This window comes from Marmota marmota, unplaced genomic scaffold (assembly GCF_001458135.2).
Source record: "Marmota marmota marmota unplaced genomic scaffold, marMar, whole genome shotgun sequence".
NCBI lineage: Eukaryota > Metazoa > Chordata > Mammalia > Rodentia > Sciuridae > Marmota > Marmota marmota.
In genome coordinates, this window is record NW_025999983.1 from 1,933,920 (window position 1) to 1,950,197 (window position 16,278).

Below are 16,278 nucleotides of genomic sequence, written 5' to 3' on the forward strand. Positions count from 1 at the left end.
GGGAGGGGCTTCAGGGCCATGGCACTGCTGGGTGACACCGAGGGCACTGCACAGTGTCTGACACCAGGGGTGAGCCTCATGTCACCGTGGACTCTGGGTGACACGGACGTGTCCCTGTAGGTTCCTGCTGGGATGTGGACACTGTGGGTGGGACGTACATGAAAAATACTTTTTCCTTCTGCTCAGTTTTGCTGTCACCTCAACCTGCTCCAAAAAATGACATGTTAAAGTCCTGAAGCCCCCTCCAAGTGTGACTCCAGCCTCCTGAGGCAGGAGGGCCCGCAACAAGCCTGCAGTCACTCAGGCCCAAAGGGAGGTCTCCTCTTGCCCCTGGTGACTGGACAGACACCGGCACCCGAGGTCTTGCAGATGGCCCTAGGAGCAAGTGCCTGGTGACTTCCTGTTCACTCCCCACCATCTGGGCAGCAGGGAGGGCTGGAAAAGCCCCAGGACCCTCTGGGAGCTCCTGCTCCTGTGGCCAAGGGTCCCATGGAGCCCTGTCGAGGGGTATTGCACACGCATCCCCTGAAGCCCAGTCCCTCTGGTGATCCCACACACTGGGACACTTAGGAAGTGCAGCCAAGAGCGTGGTATGTCCCAGTGACTGGGAATGGCAATGAGGACCTGCCCACCTCGGAGGCCTCCCCACCTCTCTGCCCAGAGAGAGTTGTCCTCTCAGGCCACAGACGCACCAGGGCGCCCTGGAGCCCAACCAATGCCTCTGAAGGAGTGAAAGACCTAGGCCTCCCGCAGAGCCCTTGCCTTCTATCTAGTGCAGACGGCAGGACACCCAAAGCCACCAGGCGGACTGAGGAGCTGACCCACGCGTTCCTGCTGGCCAGGGAGGTGGGGCCTGCCCGGTCTCTGTCTGTGTCCCACCTTCCCTACTGCCAAGCCCCGGCTGCCGGTGGAGGTCCCGTCCCTTGCTGTGTTACCAAAAGTGTGCACAAGTCACCACGCCTGAGGCAACTGAAGCAAGGAATCCAAGGTCCTGTTCAAAAGTCCAGGTCTCCCAAGTAAGGCTCTGGCCATGAAGGGTGCCAGTGGCCCTGGGCTGAGCTCCAAGATGGACAAGCTCAGTGGGCTGGAGCCTCGGCCTCGGCAGGTCCCATGTGCAGGAGGGAGAGCCTGTCTTCACCTGGGAGCAGGGAACCCCAATTTCTTCCTTAACCTGCCCTGCCCACTTGCTCCTGGGGCCGGCAAGATTGGTGGCAGGCCATCTCAGATGGCCAACAGGAGAGGAGATGGAAGACAGGTCTGGTGGAGGTGGCTGCCTTCCAGCTGGTTACCTGCCCTGCGACACTCCCAACAATCCCTGTGTGTGCACCTGGATTCCTCGCAGTGGCCACTGTGCCCGCCCGCAGGAGCCGAGCCTCGGCAGTTCTGCTGCAAGGCCTCGACCTGGGCTGACCCTGGCTGAGGGCCTCCCGTGACTCGTCCACCTCACAGGTGTGTGCTCCATGGTACACACACATGCTGAAGGCCTGTGAGCTGGTCCCTAAGGTGTGGGCAGCTCACGGTATGGACCTTGAGCCTCAATCAGAAGGACAAAGGTCCTGAGCTGCTGGCTGTGTTCACACTGCGGGCTCTGGCCCCCTGCAGGGGCGGCCCCCCGGGGCCTGGCACGGTATCACCAGGGCTTTGATTCACTCTTCGCTTTAAGGCCTGGGGAGTCCCTAACCAGCAGGAAGCCGAGCACCTCTGGGCCACCAGGGAGAAGCACCCCGTCCTACAGCATGTGGGGTGTTCCCCTGCCCACTGTGACTGGCCGACCTCCTTCCTGGGGACCCGCCCGGCACTCCCAGGCCCCACCCTCAGGTCCTTGAAATCAGGCTGCTGCGTCTGCACAGGCACCCACCTTGGCCCCGAAACTGTCACACTCCCCACCTGACAGAGCCCAGCAGGCTGAGCGGGCAGCTGTGTCATCCGCATGTGCTGGTGCACAGAAATGTACACATCACACACGCATGTGAGCACCACACACCTTAGACCACAGGCTTACACATCACACATGCACACACCTCAGGCCACACACGGACACACCACACGAGCACACATCGCATACCACAGGCCATGCATGACCACGCCACACGAGCACACACCATAGGCCACACATGGTCACACCACACGTACACACGCCACACGCCACAGGCATCGCACAGACACACCTCACACCGCACACTCTCAGAACACTGCACACTACCGACCACCCACTTTGCAGCACACGTGCACACGCTGCACACACTGACACACCCCAACACCCTGTCTGTGGTAGTCCGCCCAGAGCCTGACCCCAGAAGCCCAGCAACAACAGGGTGGGGTGGGGGGAGCAGGAGGGCCTGAAGGTGGGGACGGGAGCACAGCTCACCTCTGACCACGCTGAGGCCGAAGAAGCGGGCCTCCCGGAGGCCCAGCACGCTGCACACCTGCTGGAACAGCTCCCGCGCCGTGGCCCTCACCTGCAACAGGGGTGGTGCTCAGGGCGTCCAGGACTGCCCTGGACAGGCTCAGGGGACCCCGCTTGAGGACGTGAGCAGTGGCTTGTGCTCAGGGCCAGGTCACTCACAACCCCACAGAGCTGCCTGGGAGAGGGAGATGGAGGGGTGCCCCTGGATTGGACAGAGCACCCTCCACCCTCCCCATATTGTGCACCACCTGGGGGCCCGCCTGCTAGATCCTCCTTACCCCACGCAAACATGGCCCTGACCACCCCGGAAATGGGCATCTGTGCATGGGGAAGACACCTGATTTTCAAGGGAGGGGGCCGAGGAGGGGCTGACAACACTCAGGAACACACTGCCTGCCCAGCGCTCTGCAGATCTAACTAGCAGTCCCTGTGCACAGTCTGAGCCAGGCCCCAGGCCCCCGAGGACACGCTTCACCGTGCAGTCTGTGCCTCAGCCAGCGTTAGTCATCGGGTACACGACTCCTACAGCTGGCCCTGGGGAATCCTACACTACACCCCCAGACACCACTGGGCAGGCCTCACGCCCAGGGCCAGTGTCCATGCTGCTGCCCAGGAGGGTGCATTCCTCGGCGCGCAGGTGAGGACTCTCTCGACGGCACGTCCTGCGGTCTGCTTCACGTGGTCCCAGCGTGGCTCCCTGACGGACTCTTCACAGCGATCTCCTCAAACCCCTTTCCCGTGCCAACCCCTTATGCCTATTTATTGACTCCAAGCCTATAGAAGCTCCCGTGCTGGGTCTGAGTGACGTCCCTGCTCCAATCTGTCCTTGAGCTTCCTGCGTGGAATCCCCTCAGATGCCACCGGGTACGCGGGCGGACAGCACTGTGGCACCTGCAGCCACTGCTTCTGTTCAGTTTCCTGACAGACTCAGCTCCAGGCTGGCAGTGCTGTCCTCACCCCTGTGCCTCTCTGCTGGGGGACAGCCACACATCTCCTGCTGGTGACTCAGAGAGACCCTGTGTGCCAGCTGGCTATGGTAGAGGTGTGTGACGGTGGCCCCGGGCCCCTGTGAGGCCCCTGACCTGGCCTCCACTAGAAACCCAGAGCCCCGTGACCTGGCCGTCTGCTACCTGTGCCTCGGTGTCACCAGAGCTGCACCGCCTGTTCCTGCTTTTCGATGACAAGTTACTAAAAGGTTGGCTCATCAGCATCCGTTAACATGGCGAGGGCCACCAGGACTGGGACGTGCACTGGGAAGGTCTTCTCAGCCCACGCTCTTCTAATGACTGGACTGGGCCACACACGGGGTACATGGACTCCCATGATGGCTCCCACGGTCCACAGTGCCTGGCTCGCACCTGAGGGCTGGCCAGCTGTGTCCTTGCCAAGCAGAGGGCCCGACTGGGGAGGTAGGAGCAGGAGACGCTCCATGAAGCCCCGAGCGTGACCTCACCCAGGGCTTCACACTGTGTTCTGGGTGCAGCCTCCGGCTGAATCTCACAGTGCAGTTCAGGGAGGGAAACAGGTAGAAGACGCCCTGGTCACACAGGAGGAGGCCCCAGCATGTCCACTGCATGCCTCAGAGGGCCCCAGGACCCTGACATCCCCTGCTCAGGTGGGTACCCCAGTGCTTGGGGCACTGCCACAAACTTAAGTGCCAGCACTTCCTACGGAAACGCAGCCCCAGGCAGACACCAGGTTCCCGGGGGACCTGAACCGTGATGTCACAGCCCGTCACTGCCTCAGAGAGCACCAAGCTGTCCACAAGGAGACTCAACAAATTCCCCCTGGAGGGACCTGTCACTCTGTCAGACACCATCATTTCAATTCAATCACCATTCAAGCTTACAAAGGTGAAAGGACTGCTTCCTGGTCCAGCTTAAAGCTGGGAACCGACAGCTTCTTCCCGTCTGCTCAGACGGCCTGAGGGAAGAGCCTCCCCTAGGCTGCCGCGGCTCGCACAGAGGGGCCCCAGAAGGAAGCCAACCGCAGGGACCCTGGACCTGGACTAGTGAGTGCCTGGATTAGTTCAGGGCCCGAGCCCGGTCACTTCCCTTCCTCCCCAGGGCAGGGAGTGGGGAAGGGCCGGGTCTGCAGCAAACCGCATGACCCTGCTGTCCCTGAGGTCACAGTGACCTGAGGACCATGACCTGGCAACACTGCCCCGTGATGGACGGCAGGGAGGAGCTGCAGGCGTCGAGACTGCATCCACACAGGATGCCAAAGTCCTCGCAGAAGGGTCACGCGCTGGCTGGAGGTCATCTGTGCCAAGGAGACGGCCTGCTCCTTAGTGTCCCTCTCAGACCCTAAGTGCCAGGACGTGACCAGGTTGTGCAGAGCTACAGGGTCTCCAGCGACATCTGGCAGCCTTCCGTTCCTTTATGTGGTTTTACAACCTGAAGTTCGATCCAAAAGCCGTCTGTGGAGGCCGTGGCCGGGGTCCCTGGACCACGCCGGCTCCTTCCTGCGGGCCAGGCCTCCTCTGGGGCCGGCCAGCGCTGCTCCTAGCTCTTAGTTCTCCTACCAGACGCTGTCTTGAGGGGATTCTGGTGACTTTGGGCACAGCCCTCGGCGCTGTCCTCAGATTGAAGGGGAGGGGCTTTCTATCAGCCAGGGAGGGCGTCCCACTTCTGAGGGTGACAGTGTGATCCATCATCCCCAGGGGGATGGTCCGGCCATGAGGGTCCTCACCAAGTGGAGGGGGAGGCCGAAGGGTGGGGCAGAGGTTGCAGAGTGGGAAGAGAGGCAGGGGTCCCGGGGGAAAGGCCCTGCCCGTGACAGTCACAGCCCGATGACGATGCAGGGACTTCAGAGGGGCCCTGGAGTGAAAACGCGGAGAAGCCAACATTTCCCTAAAGCCCAGTGTGGAGGACAGGGCAGGACCAGAGGGCAGCAGGGCGGAGGGGCACGCAGAGCCACCCAGGGCCTCCAGAGGGAGGCCGCTGTCCCGGGTGAACTGTGCCTCCAGTTTCCTGCTCCCGAGGCACCGTTTCTTCATCGGCCTTTCCAGTCCACCTTCCCCCACAGGAGGGACACCCAGGGATCAGACAGGTCAACCCAGGGAGGCATGGACGCTGTGGGAGGGCCAGGCAGCCCAGGACTCTGGACGCTAAAGGGGACTGGGCAGCTCTCAGCCCCAGCATGCTACAGTGGCCCGCATCATAGTGAAGCGGTCATTTGATGTCTCCCCTAGTCCAGGTGCCCCCAGTGCACAGCTCCTTCTGTCCCCATATCACTCTCTGGACATGTGGTCCCCACTGTCCCCCAGTCACCCTCTGGACACACACCCAACTTTCTCCTGGCCACCCCCTGGGCACATGCCCTGCTCACCCCTACTGCCAGTCGCAACTGCTTCTGGGCGGGCAGCAGCACGAGGACATCCCTGTGCTCTGAGGTCATCTTGCTGTCCCCAGGGTTGGCTCCACTGGGCTGCGTACAAGCCTCTCTCAGGACCAGCCTCTGCCGGCCAAGCTCCTGTAGGGGAGAGGAGTCAGGGTTGTCCAGGGGGAGTGAGCGGCTGGAGCCCCGCCTCCTCTGGGTGGCATCTCCGCACCACCGTCTCTGGTCTCCCCTGGTCATCAGCTCAGGTGGACACTGGCCTCCCACTCCCAGCTGTGCCTTCTGTGCTGGTGTCTCTGGCACTCGCCGTAAAGGGCCAGGAACTTGGTGGCTGTGCAGGACAAGGGTCAGGCTGGGAGCTGGGCGTGTGGAGGATGACTGGATGCACGGTCCTGTGGCCACCTCACTGTACCTGGGCAGGGGCAGGGGCAGGGGCAGCTCCACTCCAGGCCACAGACAGGGACCACTGTGTGGCCCCTATAGGAAGGGCCAGGACCCCTGCACCACAAGATGTCCCCTGAAGCTCTCAGAGGACAGAGGGGCCACACAGACCCCTGGACACAGACTCCAGAACCAGGGTGGCCCCTGGTCACTGGAGCAGCAGGAGGGCCAGGAGGACAAGAGGCAACGGGAGAGGAACGTGCCCTAGTCCCAGGACAACACCTCCTGCTTGTACTGGCCACAGAGTTAGGAACGTGCTGAAGTCACAGCTCTTCGAGGGACCTTGCCGTGGGGCCCTTTCTGTTCCGCTAGCTGGGAGCTGAGGACTCCTCTGGCCAGAGCCAGCTCATCGGCCCCCTGCAGTAGGCCGGGACAGCTAGAAGTGGGCCATGGCAGGCACATGAGGGTGTGGACTCTCAGAAGCCAGCAGTGGGATCTCTGCCATCAGTCTGAGGCCACCGTGGACTCTCCAGGCACTAACAGGGGCCCCAGGAGGCCACTGGCCGGGGCAGCCAACACTGGGGGCATTTCAGGTCCAGGAGATTTTGGACCCATGGGTCTGGCTTGTGGACCTCTGTCCTCAGCCAGGGTTGGGGAGCCTCTTTCCCGTCCCTAAGTCTCAGGACCTCCTTGGAGAAGTCCCTCTTACTGATCCTGAGAGGCTGCTGGTGGATGAACCCAGGAGGGTCCTAAGGGGCAGCTGGCTGGTCTTAGGAGGTCCACACTCCAGCACCCTCAGGGCTATCCAGGGCTTTGGAAGATTAGAAGGCCCAGGGACAGGGGGCTCCACCTCATCTCTGCCCACCGCCCCCTCCACTCAGGCTGAGCCCTCCCGCCCGGGCCTGCTTTCTCTGCAGGGTAATGCAAGGCTCCTCGTCACAGGAGAGCACACGTCCCTTCAGCCAAGGCAAACTGCTCCGGAAGATGGACACTGGGTTCTGATCATCACTTCAGGCTAATTGCTAGCTGGATGCTGGTCAGGAGGTGGATGGTCGCCTGCCCCAGCATTTCAGAAGACAGCAGCTACTGTCTTCCTGCAGTGTCTGAGCACAGGAGGGCCCCTGGGGCCCCCGAGGCTGTGGGAACACAGGAGGTAGTAATCGGGGAGAGAGCCAGGACAGCTGGGCGGGGGTGGTCAACGGCCACAGAGCCCTGTGGTGGGTGTGGGTGCCCATGTGTCATAGGTGGTGTCTTCTCCGAGCCAAAAGGAAGAGAAACGTGTGTCGTCACTGATAAACGATCCATGGACCCCGGCACAGTGGCATGTCTCAGGCCCAGAACCCAGAGCTGCACGGGCTACCCAGAATGCCCTGCCGCCCAGCAACACCTCTGAGGGACAGTCAGGGGACACTTCATCAAGAAGACAACAGCTTTCTGTCCTTTGAGAAAACAGAAACATGGCAAGATACCCCAAATCCACAGCACCTGTAGGTACAGTTAGTTCCCTTGCTATCTGCAGGAATGGGTTCCACACACTGCCCAGAGTCCCAAGTTGGTGACATTCAAGCTCCTTGCTTAAAATGGCACTCATTTTGTGAATAACTATCACTTTGAGGTGACTTATAATGCCTGATGCAAAGTGACTGTGCCGATAGCTGGGACACCGCAGGGCTAGGAAGAGAGGCCAGGAAGCCTACACCTCCCGGCCAAACGCAGTGCTTTCCAAGTATCCTTGATCCAAACTAGGCTGGTGCACAGATGTGGGGCCACCGGAGCCCCGTGCTGACGGGGTGCACTGTCCCCTGGGCTCTTGGTCAGTTACTGGCCACGGCTGGGATTTCAGGTGTGAGGGGCTCCACATGGAGATGCCAAGGCAGATGCCAGGCCTCTTTCCAGGCGGGCACTCAGTCCTCCTCTACCCAGTTCTCCCTTCTTCTGGACAGTGGGTGTCATCTTGTAGATGGGCTTGCTGAGAATGTTCTAGAACTCAAGCTTCTCAGTTCTTTACGCCCATGAGGGATAGGCTTTGAAAAAGCAACGCGGGAATACCTTTCAGAAAGACAAAGGAAGGGGGTCCTCTGAACTCCCGTGGCGGACTGAGACTGCCATACCAAGAGGGCAGCAGCCAACAGGACAGGCCACATGTGGGGACTGCACTAACCAGGTGTCCAGAGATGGCCGTGTCCACGGTGACAGGGAAGCTCTGGCTGCCTGGCTGGAGGGACTGCCCGTGGGCAAGTGTTGTTTGGGGGTGACAGGAACAAGGCAAGTGTTGTTTGGGGGTGGCAACGGTTACACGACCCTTAAATTTGGTGAAATGTATTGAATCGCTCACTGACGAGGAAGGCATTCTATACAATGTAAATCATATCTCAATAAAGCCATCGGAATGCAGGGCAAGTCCTACAACAGGGAGGACACAGGCAGTGTACGTCCTCAGCCCCAGCCAGCCGCAGCAGGGGGCTCAGCGCCCGTGTGCACGTGCTGTGTGGGTGCCCTGAGTGCACACGCACGTGAGGGCCGCCTGTGCAGGGGTGCGTGCACACGCAGGTCCTCTCGGCACCGCTGGCGGCTCTAGGGACCCTTCCCCGGCTGTCCCGGCCGCAGGTGAGGACCTTCAGTCAGGGTTCGCTCTAGGCCACAGCACCCCCTCAGGGTGGGGGTCTAGGTTCGTGTAGCACCTCCCCGCCACCTGCACACCTGTCACTTCCCCAACTGTCCTGTGCCCACTCTGCCCTCCCCAGCTGCCGTCTGACCACCGCCTCCACAGGGGACCTGCTGAGAAGAGCCCGCTGCCCGCGGTTTCTGAGCACGTGAGGGCTTCCCACAGCACCTCCTGCTGAAGCCTCCCCAGCAGGGCCAGGAGTCAGGGCCGGCCTCCCACTCTTCCAAGGCCTCTGCACCCAGGAGCCCTCGAGGTTCTCGGCAATACGCCAGTCGTGAGCCGGACTCGCGCAACCTCGCAGGTCCGTAAGGCTCCGTGTGGGCATCCGCGGGTGGGCTCCGACTCCCACGAACCTCCCTTGGACCCTCCGGGCTGGGCAGGACCTTCCAGAAGGGTGCCGGAGGCCCCGGGCTGGGGAGTCCTCAATCCTCAGTCCTGAGTCGCGGCTCACGTTAGGGGCTGGGGACGAGGTTGCCCGCGGGAAAGAGCCGCCCAGGGACTGTGCCGGCACCATGGGCAGGGCCTGGTGTCTGTCTCCTGCCCACTCAGACCTGATCAGGCCCCTCGGCCCCAGTGACCACCCAAGGTCCCACGAGCAGGACGGGCCCCCCACAGCCCTGGCTGTCCTGCCCCTGGAGCTGCCTCTGCCTTTCTAACTGACCGCGGTGGCAGGGCTGAGAGAGGTTCCACAGGGGTCAGCCCTGCTGTGGACAGAGGTCAGCAGGTGTGACATTCACATCCCTGTTCACCTGGCTGGCCACCCTCCTTCCCTGCAGGTGGGAGTGCCGTGGGCAGGAGCTGCCCCCACAGGACAGGGACTGCAGAGCCGCTGAGGGGCCAGCTCCTCTCCTGGACCTACAGAAGACCAGGGTCTGCCTCCAGGCACCATGCCAAGTGACAGAGAGCCCAGGTCACCTGCCCCTCGGGTGACACTTAAGTGTCCAGGCCTCTGGACCCATCACTAGGGGTGGAATGGGTGCCCTGGTCAGAGGGCAGCATTTTCTAAGGGGTGGAGGAAGGCGGCAGCCGTCTGCTACAGGGACCAGGGCAGCCATGTCTGAGAGAGGCGGGCGGCTGTGAGCTGAGCACATCTGAGCGTCCGAGAGGCCAAGGGAGGAGGACGAGAACCGCCGCTTTCTGCCACGTCCTTGCTTACAGAGACAGGGCGCGGGGACTCTGGGACTGGCATACGAGACCTGAGGACAGGGTGTGGGGTCCCTGGGCAGCTTGGGGACCTGAGGACGGCTGAGGGGGACATGAGTAGCATGGGGACCTGAGGACCAGGGTGGACCCTGGCCTGAACTGGCCCTCCTGACCCTCTCCCCTGGAGTCAGGCTCTGGGCTGTGTCATCTACGCGGGTGGAGCAGGACCTGTCCCAGTCCCACCCCTCCCGTCTCGGCCTCGGGATCCTGTGCCCAGGCCCCTCCTCCCCCACAGGCTTTCGGGGTGCACCCAGAGTGCAGGCTTTGGCCTCCTGGAAGGAAGCCGAGGGGTGGGCAGGGCGGGAGCAGTGGAGAGCAGGGCCAGCTGGCTCCAGGGAGGATCAGCCTCTGCCCTCCCAAGTCCTTTATTGCTGGTCTCAGCTCAGGGACTCTCCCTGTCACCCAGAGGGCAGATTCTTGGAATTCTCTGCCTGCTGGGTCCTGGCACCCCAGGTGTGACCCAGGCTGCAGCAGCTGTTAACTGGGGGTGTTAACCCAGAAAGAAGATACGCGGTGTGGATAGGCGGCCCACGATGGGTGCCCACTCTGAGAGACCAGAGGGCCAGAGCACACGAGGCTTGCAGACAGACAGCCGGACAGACAGGGCCCTCTGGGCACCGGGCTGCCCACACCTGCACACACACACCTGTCATGCCGGCCTTCAATGCCTTGTACAAGTCCCACACTTTCACACGCACAGGTTACCTGAACAGACACCCATCCACCCACCGTTCGCTGGTGTCCATCCTGGGAAGCTGCCGGTCACTCCCGTCCTCCCATTCACAGGACCCGGAGCTGTGGCTCAGGAGAAAGACACATTTTGGAAAGTAAGATATATTTGGCCAAAGGCTGCCTGATGCCCAGGGAATAGGGGTGGAGGGGCGTCCAGCCTGTGAGCTGGTGCCGGGCTCAGCAGGGGGGGCTGTGGCCAGCACACCACACGCACACCACCTGTGGTCACTGTGGTCATGCTCAGCAGGGATGGCGGGGCCCTGAGCTGCTGCACCTGAGTCCCTCAGCTGTGTGCAGATCCCACACTGCCTGTGCGTCCTGTGTCACAGTCCCTGGGACACGGTCATGGGAAAACCCATTGTAGTTTTCCAAGAGACCCTGTTTGTATGGCACAGGGCAGCTCCTGTAGCCCTCGCACCTGGAGGGGCCAGCCTCAGGAAGGTGGCCAAGAGGAGCCCTAGGGCCTTTCCTGAAAGGGGGGGATGGGGTGGGGCATTGCCATCAGCACTGTTTAGGGCCATGCCCGGGGACAATAAAAGGTAGACTGGCTCTTGATGCCTTTCACTGTCGTCTCTGCAAAGTGGGCCCCTGATGGCACCAGGGTGACCCTCCTGAAACCCAAGGCGTGTTTGCAGGGAGGGGAGGAAGGCTGGCTGCTCCCGACTCAGGTTCATTAGGAAGTAGGCTCTGCCCCCGTGCTGAACCCAAAGCTCCTGGCCATGACACAAGAGCCTGTGAGCAAGACACCTGCTCCCACAGGGGCTGCAGTCGCACCATCCTCAGCAACCTGCATGCCTCCATTCATCCAAGAGATATTTGCTGGGCTACTGATGGGCTCTAGGCACTGCCCTTGCCCCTGGGAGTCCACCACAGGCCTGCACGGGGGACCCAGATGGCGCCACTTTCCAAGCACATCAGCACCTCCCAGCCATGCTCCCACCAGCATGTCCACCAGGGCCCACCCTGGCCATCTCCAGCCTGCACTGTGGCTTCAGGGTCTCCTCTCCCCCATGCAGTCCGGGGCTACAGCTCCACCAGCCCCCAGGCCTCTGCCTGCTCCACGCAGCAGTAGTGTCAAGGCCAAAGCACCATTTGGCCCAGAACTTCTGACAAGGTTCCTAGATCTCCGTGTAAGCAAATCTTGGGGCCAAGAGGCCAAAGAGTCTCTGGGAACAGTTCGGAGACTGCTCACCAAGCCTGCATTGGGAGCAGAGTGAGTGTGCTCTGGACCTCACAACTGGATTCTCTGAACAGCCACCCTGTCCGGTCCTTGCTAAGTCTACCTTGTGCATGTCCTGCTTCACTTACAGAAGAAGGAGAGTTCCACAGCAGGAGGAAACCTGCACTTGGTGGAGGGGGATAAGTCTAGGGTCCCTGTTCCACGTGCTGTGCGTGGTTTTAAAGAGTGGCAGTCAGAGCTTGCTGTTGGGTGGGGGCTGCTCTCAGGAGAAGCCTTCGCTGCACAGATGACCAGTGTCCCTGCCAGCCACTCACTCGCTGGTCATCATGGGTCAGTTGGCTGTTAAAACCCTTCCTTGCTCAGCAAAAACTGACCTATTTAGCCCCCCTTCCCCTCTTATAATAAAGTTGTGTTTTATCAACGAGTTGTGTTTTATTGTTATTTTTGGTAAATAGGGTTTATTTCTGCAGAGCAATCTGAGGTGCACAGAGGATTGGGAGGAAGCGTCAGAGATTTCCCACCCAGACCCCCCACCAAGGCCCCACACAGCCACGTCACTCTACCCAGAGCCTGTGGCCCGCGTCAGGGCTTGCTCCTGGTGCTGGCACCCGGGGGGCTGGACAAATCTTGGCCATGTGTCCATCACATTAGGGTCACACAGTGATCCCGCTGCTGACTTCCTGGCCAGGTTTCAGCTCTGCAGAGCACGACCAAGCCCTGTGTTTGGAGGCTGCTGTGTTTCCATGTGTTCCCACGGCACAGTCCCACGAGAAAAGGGTTCACATTACTTCCATTTTACAGCTAAAAGAAACAGACGCCCAAAAGCAATGTTTAAAATGCCCCCAAAGCAGAATCAAGCCATGAGACTAGAACCAAAATACCAGCAGGGGCTTCTCTGGCCCCTCCAAATGCCAAGGCCCTGTCTGTGATATGCAGCCCCAGCGCCAGCCCAATTTTCAGGGCCTCAACAAGTTCTGACCAGAGGATGCCTGGCGGCTGGAGGGCACAGGAAGCAGAGACTCGGAATCCACCGAGCACACAAAGTCGCTCCTGCAACTTCAGAGAGGGCCACCAGGAGACAGGACTAACGGCACGGAACGTGACTTTTTCTACACCTAATATCACGAATTTACAAGTCAGGGATCAAAATCTTAGACAGGGGGAACTGAACAGTCAGAAGAACACAGCACTTCAGCCACCAAGGGACCGAGTACACCTCGCCAGCAGAGTGCTGGGCCCAGCTCGGCCTGCACGGGTCCCTTCCTGCTGGCTGATACCCCGGAGGGACATCGTCCGTCGACAGCACAGCAGATGGGCTCCGTCCTGGGCCGTCCATCTGCTCACTGCTCAGGGGTCAGTGGACACAAGCCTAAGTGGGTTTCTGGAAGGCCGGAGCACCCACAGCTTGGCCACAGCACAGGGGCAACTGTGGACCTGGAGGTCAGGTGGACCCAGGCTGGAGCTGCTCTGCCTGCTTCCTGTGTGATCTTGGCAGCGCCAGTCACACAGCCTGCTTCACCACCCAGGGGAAGGCCACCAACCAGCCATGTGGCCCTGAGGGCTGCAGACCCTGGGCAGGGACTCTGTCCTTCCCTCGGAGGGCAGACTCCCAGAGGGGTTCTTGGGTACAGCCCGGGTCCTTTCCACGTGGCCTTAGAAAACCTGCCCCACAACCTGGGAACCCCAGGCCTGGCAGCGTTCGATTATGTAACCCAGTGCTCGGGACCCTCGGACCCCCGCCTCCTCCAGCCAGCCCTTCCCACTCCCAGCTCCAAAGGGGCCATTCCTCCAAATGTCAACAGCAAACCCTCAGACCAACGGAAAACTTCAACCAACACAGTCAGCTTAGTTCAAAAGCCTCACCTACCACCGTCGTGGAATGCAGAGGGTGGAGACTGGGGGGCAGTGTCTTCCCGTCATCTGGTCCCCTCTCGTGGGGCACAGACCTGGTTTCTGGGAGCACAGGACCTACACAGGACCACCACATGCTGGCAGCATGAGAACCACCTCAGGCACTACCAAGCAGCCCGAGCAGGTGTGCGTTGCACTCGTGGTGGCTCCAGCCCACTGCAGACCACAGGGAGTCCCTGTTTATGAGGTCTGAGCACCTTCCCACCTCCTTGGGAGCCTGCAGGAGCACCAGGTGACGATGTACTTGGTCCCAGGAGCTGGGAAGGTGCTCAGACCAGAGGTGTATAAGAGCCACCTGCAGATACCTGGGCCACCTACTGCCTCCGTCACATGGAAGGAGAGGCCTAGCACACTGGGACCATGATGCTTTTCTGATGAAGACCCCACTGGGACAACAGGTGACACCTCGTAAAGTTCAGGCAGCTGGGTGTGGCCCAGAGCCATCATTCAGAGTTGAGTCCTTTAAAAATGGCCTGTGTTAAATCCCCATCAGTCCAAGTGCCCAGGCTGAGTCTCGATGAGGACACTTCAAATGAGACCCAGGAAGGATCTGGGGTGGTGTTATTGTTTGGTAAGCCATGATCCTTTCTAGAACACTGAGATTTCTGAACAAAGGGACCTCTGTAATAGGAAAGAAAATAACTCTACCCCAAGACAAAGGAAATATTTGTGAAACGTGGGACAAAATCTGCACTGTAAGGTGAACCCCCCACCCCCGGGTTCCATAGTGCTATTTGCCATGGTGTGTCCACCCCTGGTGCCCAGGTGGGTACTGGATAGGTAGCGGAGGAAGGCAGCACAGGAGTGCCAGAGCTCTGGCTGTTGGGCATGCTACTCACAGGAGATAAGCTGAGCCCTCTGCAAGGGCAGAGGTTCCCTTAGCAAAGGCTGGCTGGTGGCAGGAGCCACTTTGTGCCACTGAGTTTGGGATTCCTCCCTTCTAGAAGACATGAATGCAGCCCTCTCTGGTCCATGTTTGGAGGACTGGCAGAGAGCCTACCTGAATGGGGACCAAGAGAGACAAGGAGGCTCAGGCCAGCGCTAGCTTAACTGGGCCTGGGCAGGGTGCCAGCTGAGCAAGCCCTGCCCCTGACCTGGCTGCAACCTGCTGAAAAATACTCTAGAGCCCGAGACTACTGTCCCCCTTGGTGTTTGCAGGACTAGGGTTCCCTGCCTTGGAGTTCATGCCTCCTGCTCACTGAAGGGGCTTGGCAGGGCCAGGGCAGAATCCTGGAGAATCAGCCCCTGCTGACAACTTTGCTGTTTCTGGAAAGTTCTCCATAGGGGCTTGGACCCTCTCTTCATCTATAGGGTATGTGTCCAGACCTGGACCTCACAAAAGCCTACTGGAGCATCCCAGGCCTGCCCAGCGGCCAGGAAGGGGCCCTAGAGAAAAGCCTGCCCAGCCTCAAGAGGCCTACTCGATGTGCCGGTGGCCATGCAGGGCTGGGGACCTCCTGTGGCCTCATGTCCAGGAATAAAGCTGGGCACCAGGAATCCCACATGGGGTCAGCCAGGAAGAGACCAAGTCTAGAGCAAAGCAGCCTGTGGGGTCCTGTGTGTCATTGGACCTGCTTCAAGGTGAGCCTGGAGGCTCCTCCACAGCTTCCTGTGGTGAGTCAGGGCAGGGGGGCTGCAGGTCCACAGCAGAAGGCTGAGGTTCTGAAGCTTGGGGCAGGGGGTCCAGGGCCACCGGCTGGCAGCCCCCTACCCAATACCCACTTGCTCCAAGCCAACCTTTCCAGACCCTCCCTGAGCAGCAGATACACCCACCTGTGTTCCAACCACTCTTGTCAGGAAGGGAAGGAGCTGGAGGCTCAGAACAAAGGAGACCCTGTTCTGGCTTCAGAATTAACCTTCAGGTGTCCTTTTCTCACCTCCTGTAAGTCCCCCTCCCCCCAGCCACCTGCACCCGTGTACTCATGCTGCCCCTCAGGCAGCACAGGGGCTCTAGGGCTGAAGCTGCACCTGCCCTCTCCGCAGAGCCCTCCCCCTCTGGATGCGCCTCTCCCCCATTCCCACCACACTTGGATGGGGTGGGGGGAAGGCTAAGGCGGCTGCGCCTGCCTGGGGAAGAAAGCTACCTTGGAAAGGGGTGGTGGGAAGAGGAGTGTGGGAGGCCAGGGTCCGGCCGAGGGCGAGGGTCAGGCAGAGAGCGGGCTCCCTCCCCCAGGCGGGGACCCCTAGGACCGCCGACCCTCCCCGACCCGAGGCGGCCTCTGGGTCAGCGGGACGGGGGAGGATCACGCACAAACCACGAAACACAGCGACGGCGAGGGGGACAACCGTCCGCGCCCTGTCCCCTTGCCCGGGACCCCGCCCTGTCCCCTTGCCCGGGACCCCGCCTGGGGGTCTACGCGCTCACCTGCGGGCTGGGCTCGGATCCGGTCCGGGCACTGGCGTGGACCCGCTGGAGCTGCAACTCTGGGGTGGAACCGCGGGAGGCGGCCACCTCGGGGA

The 16,278-nt window shown here is 60.9% G+C and overlaps 1 protein-coding gene across 7 annotated transcripts in view; it reads right to left on the minus strand.

Annotated features, from left to right (window-relative positions):
- Nucleotides 1-16,267, minus strand: part of Frmd1 (FERM domain containing 1) — a 29,696-nt gene extending 13,429 nt beyond the window's left edge. For 5 of the 7 annotated variants that reach the window (XM_048805817.1, XM_048805815.1, XM_048805816.1 and 2 more), the window contains exons 1-4: nt 16,184-16,267; nt 10,725-10,790; nt 5,738-5,881; nt 2,369-2,459 (exon numbers count right to left, since the gene is read on the minus strand). In XM_048805817.1, coding sequence (XP_048661774.1) covers nt 2,369-2,459; nt 5,738-5,806 — 160 coding nt within the window. In that variant the 5' untranslated portion in view covers nt 5,807-5,881; nt 10,725-10,790; nt 16,184-16,267. The remainder of the gene's footprint in view (nt 1-2,368; nt 2,460-5,737; nt 5,882-10,724; nt 10,791-16,183) is intronic. The other 2 variants (XM_048805821.1, XM_048805820.1) reach the window with 1 other exon arrangement.
- Nucleotides 16,268-16,278: the final 11 nt, after the last annotated feature.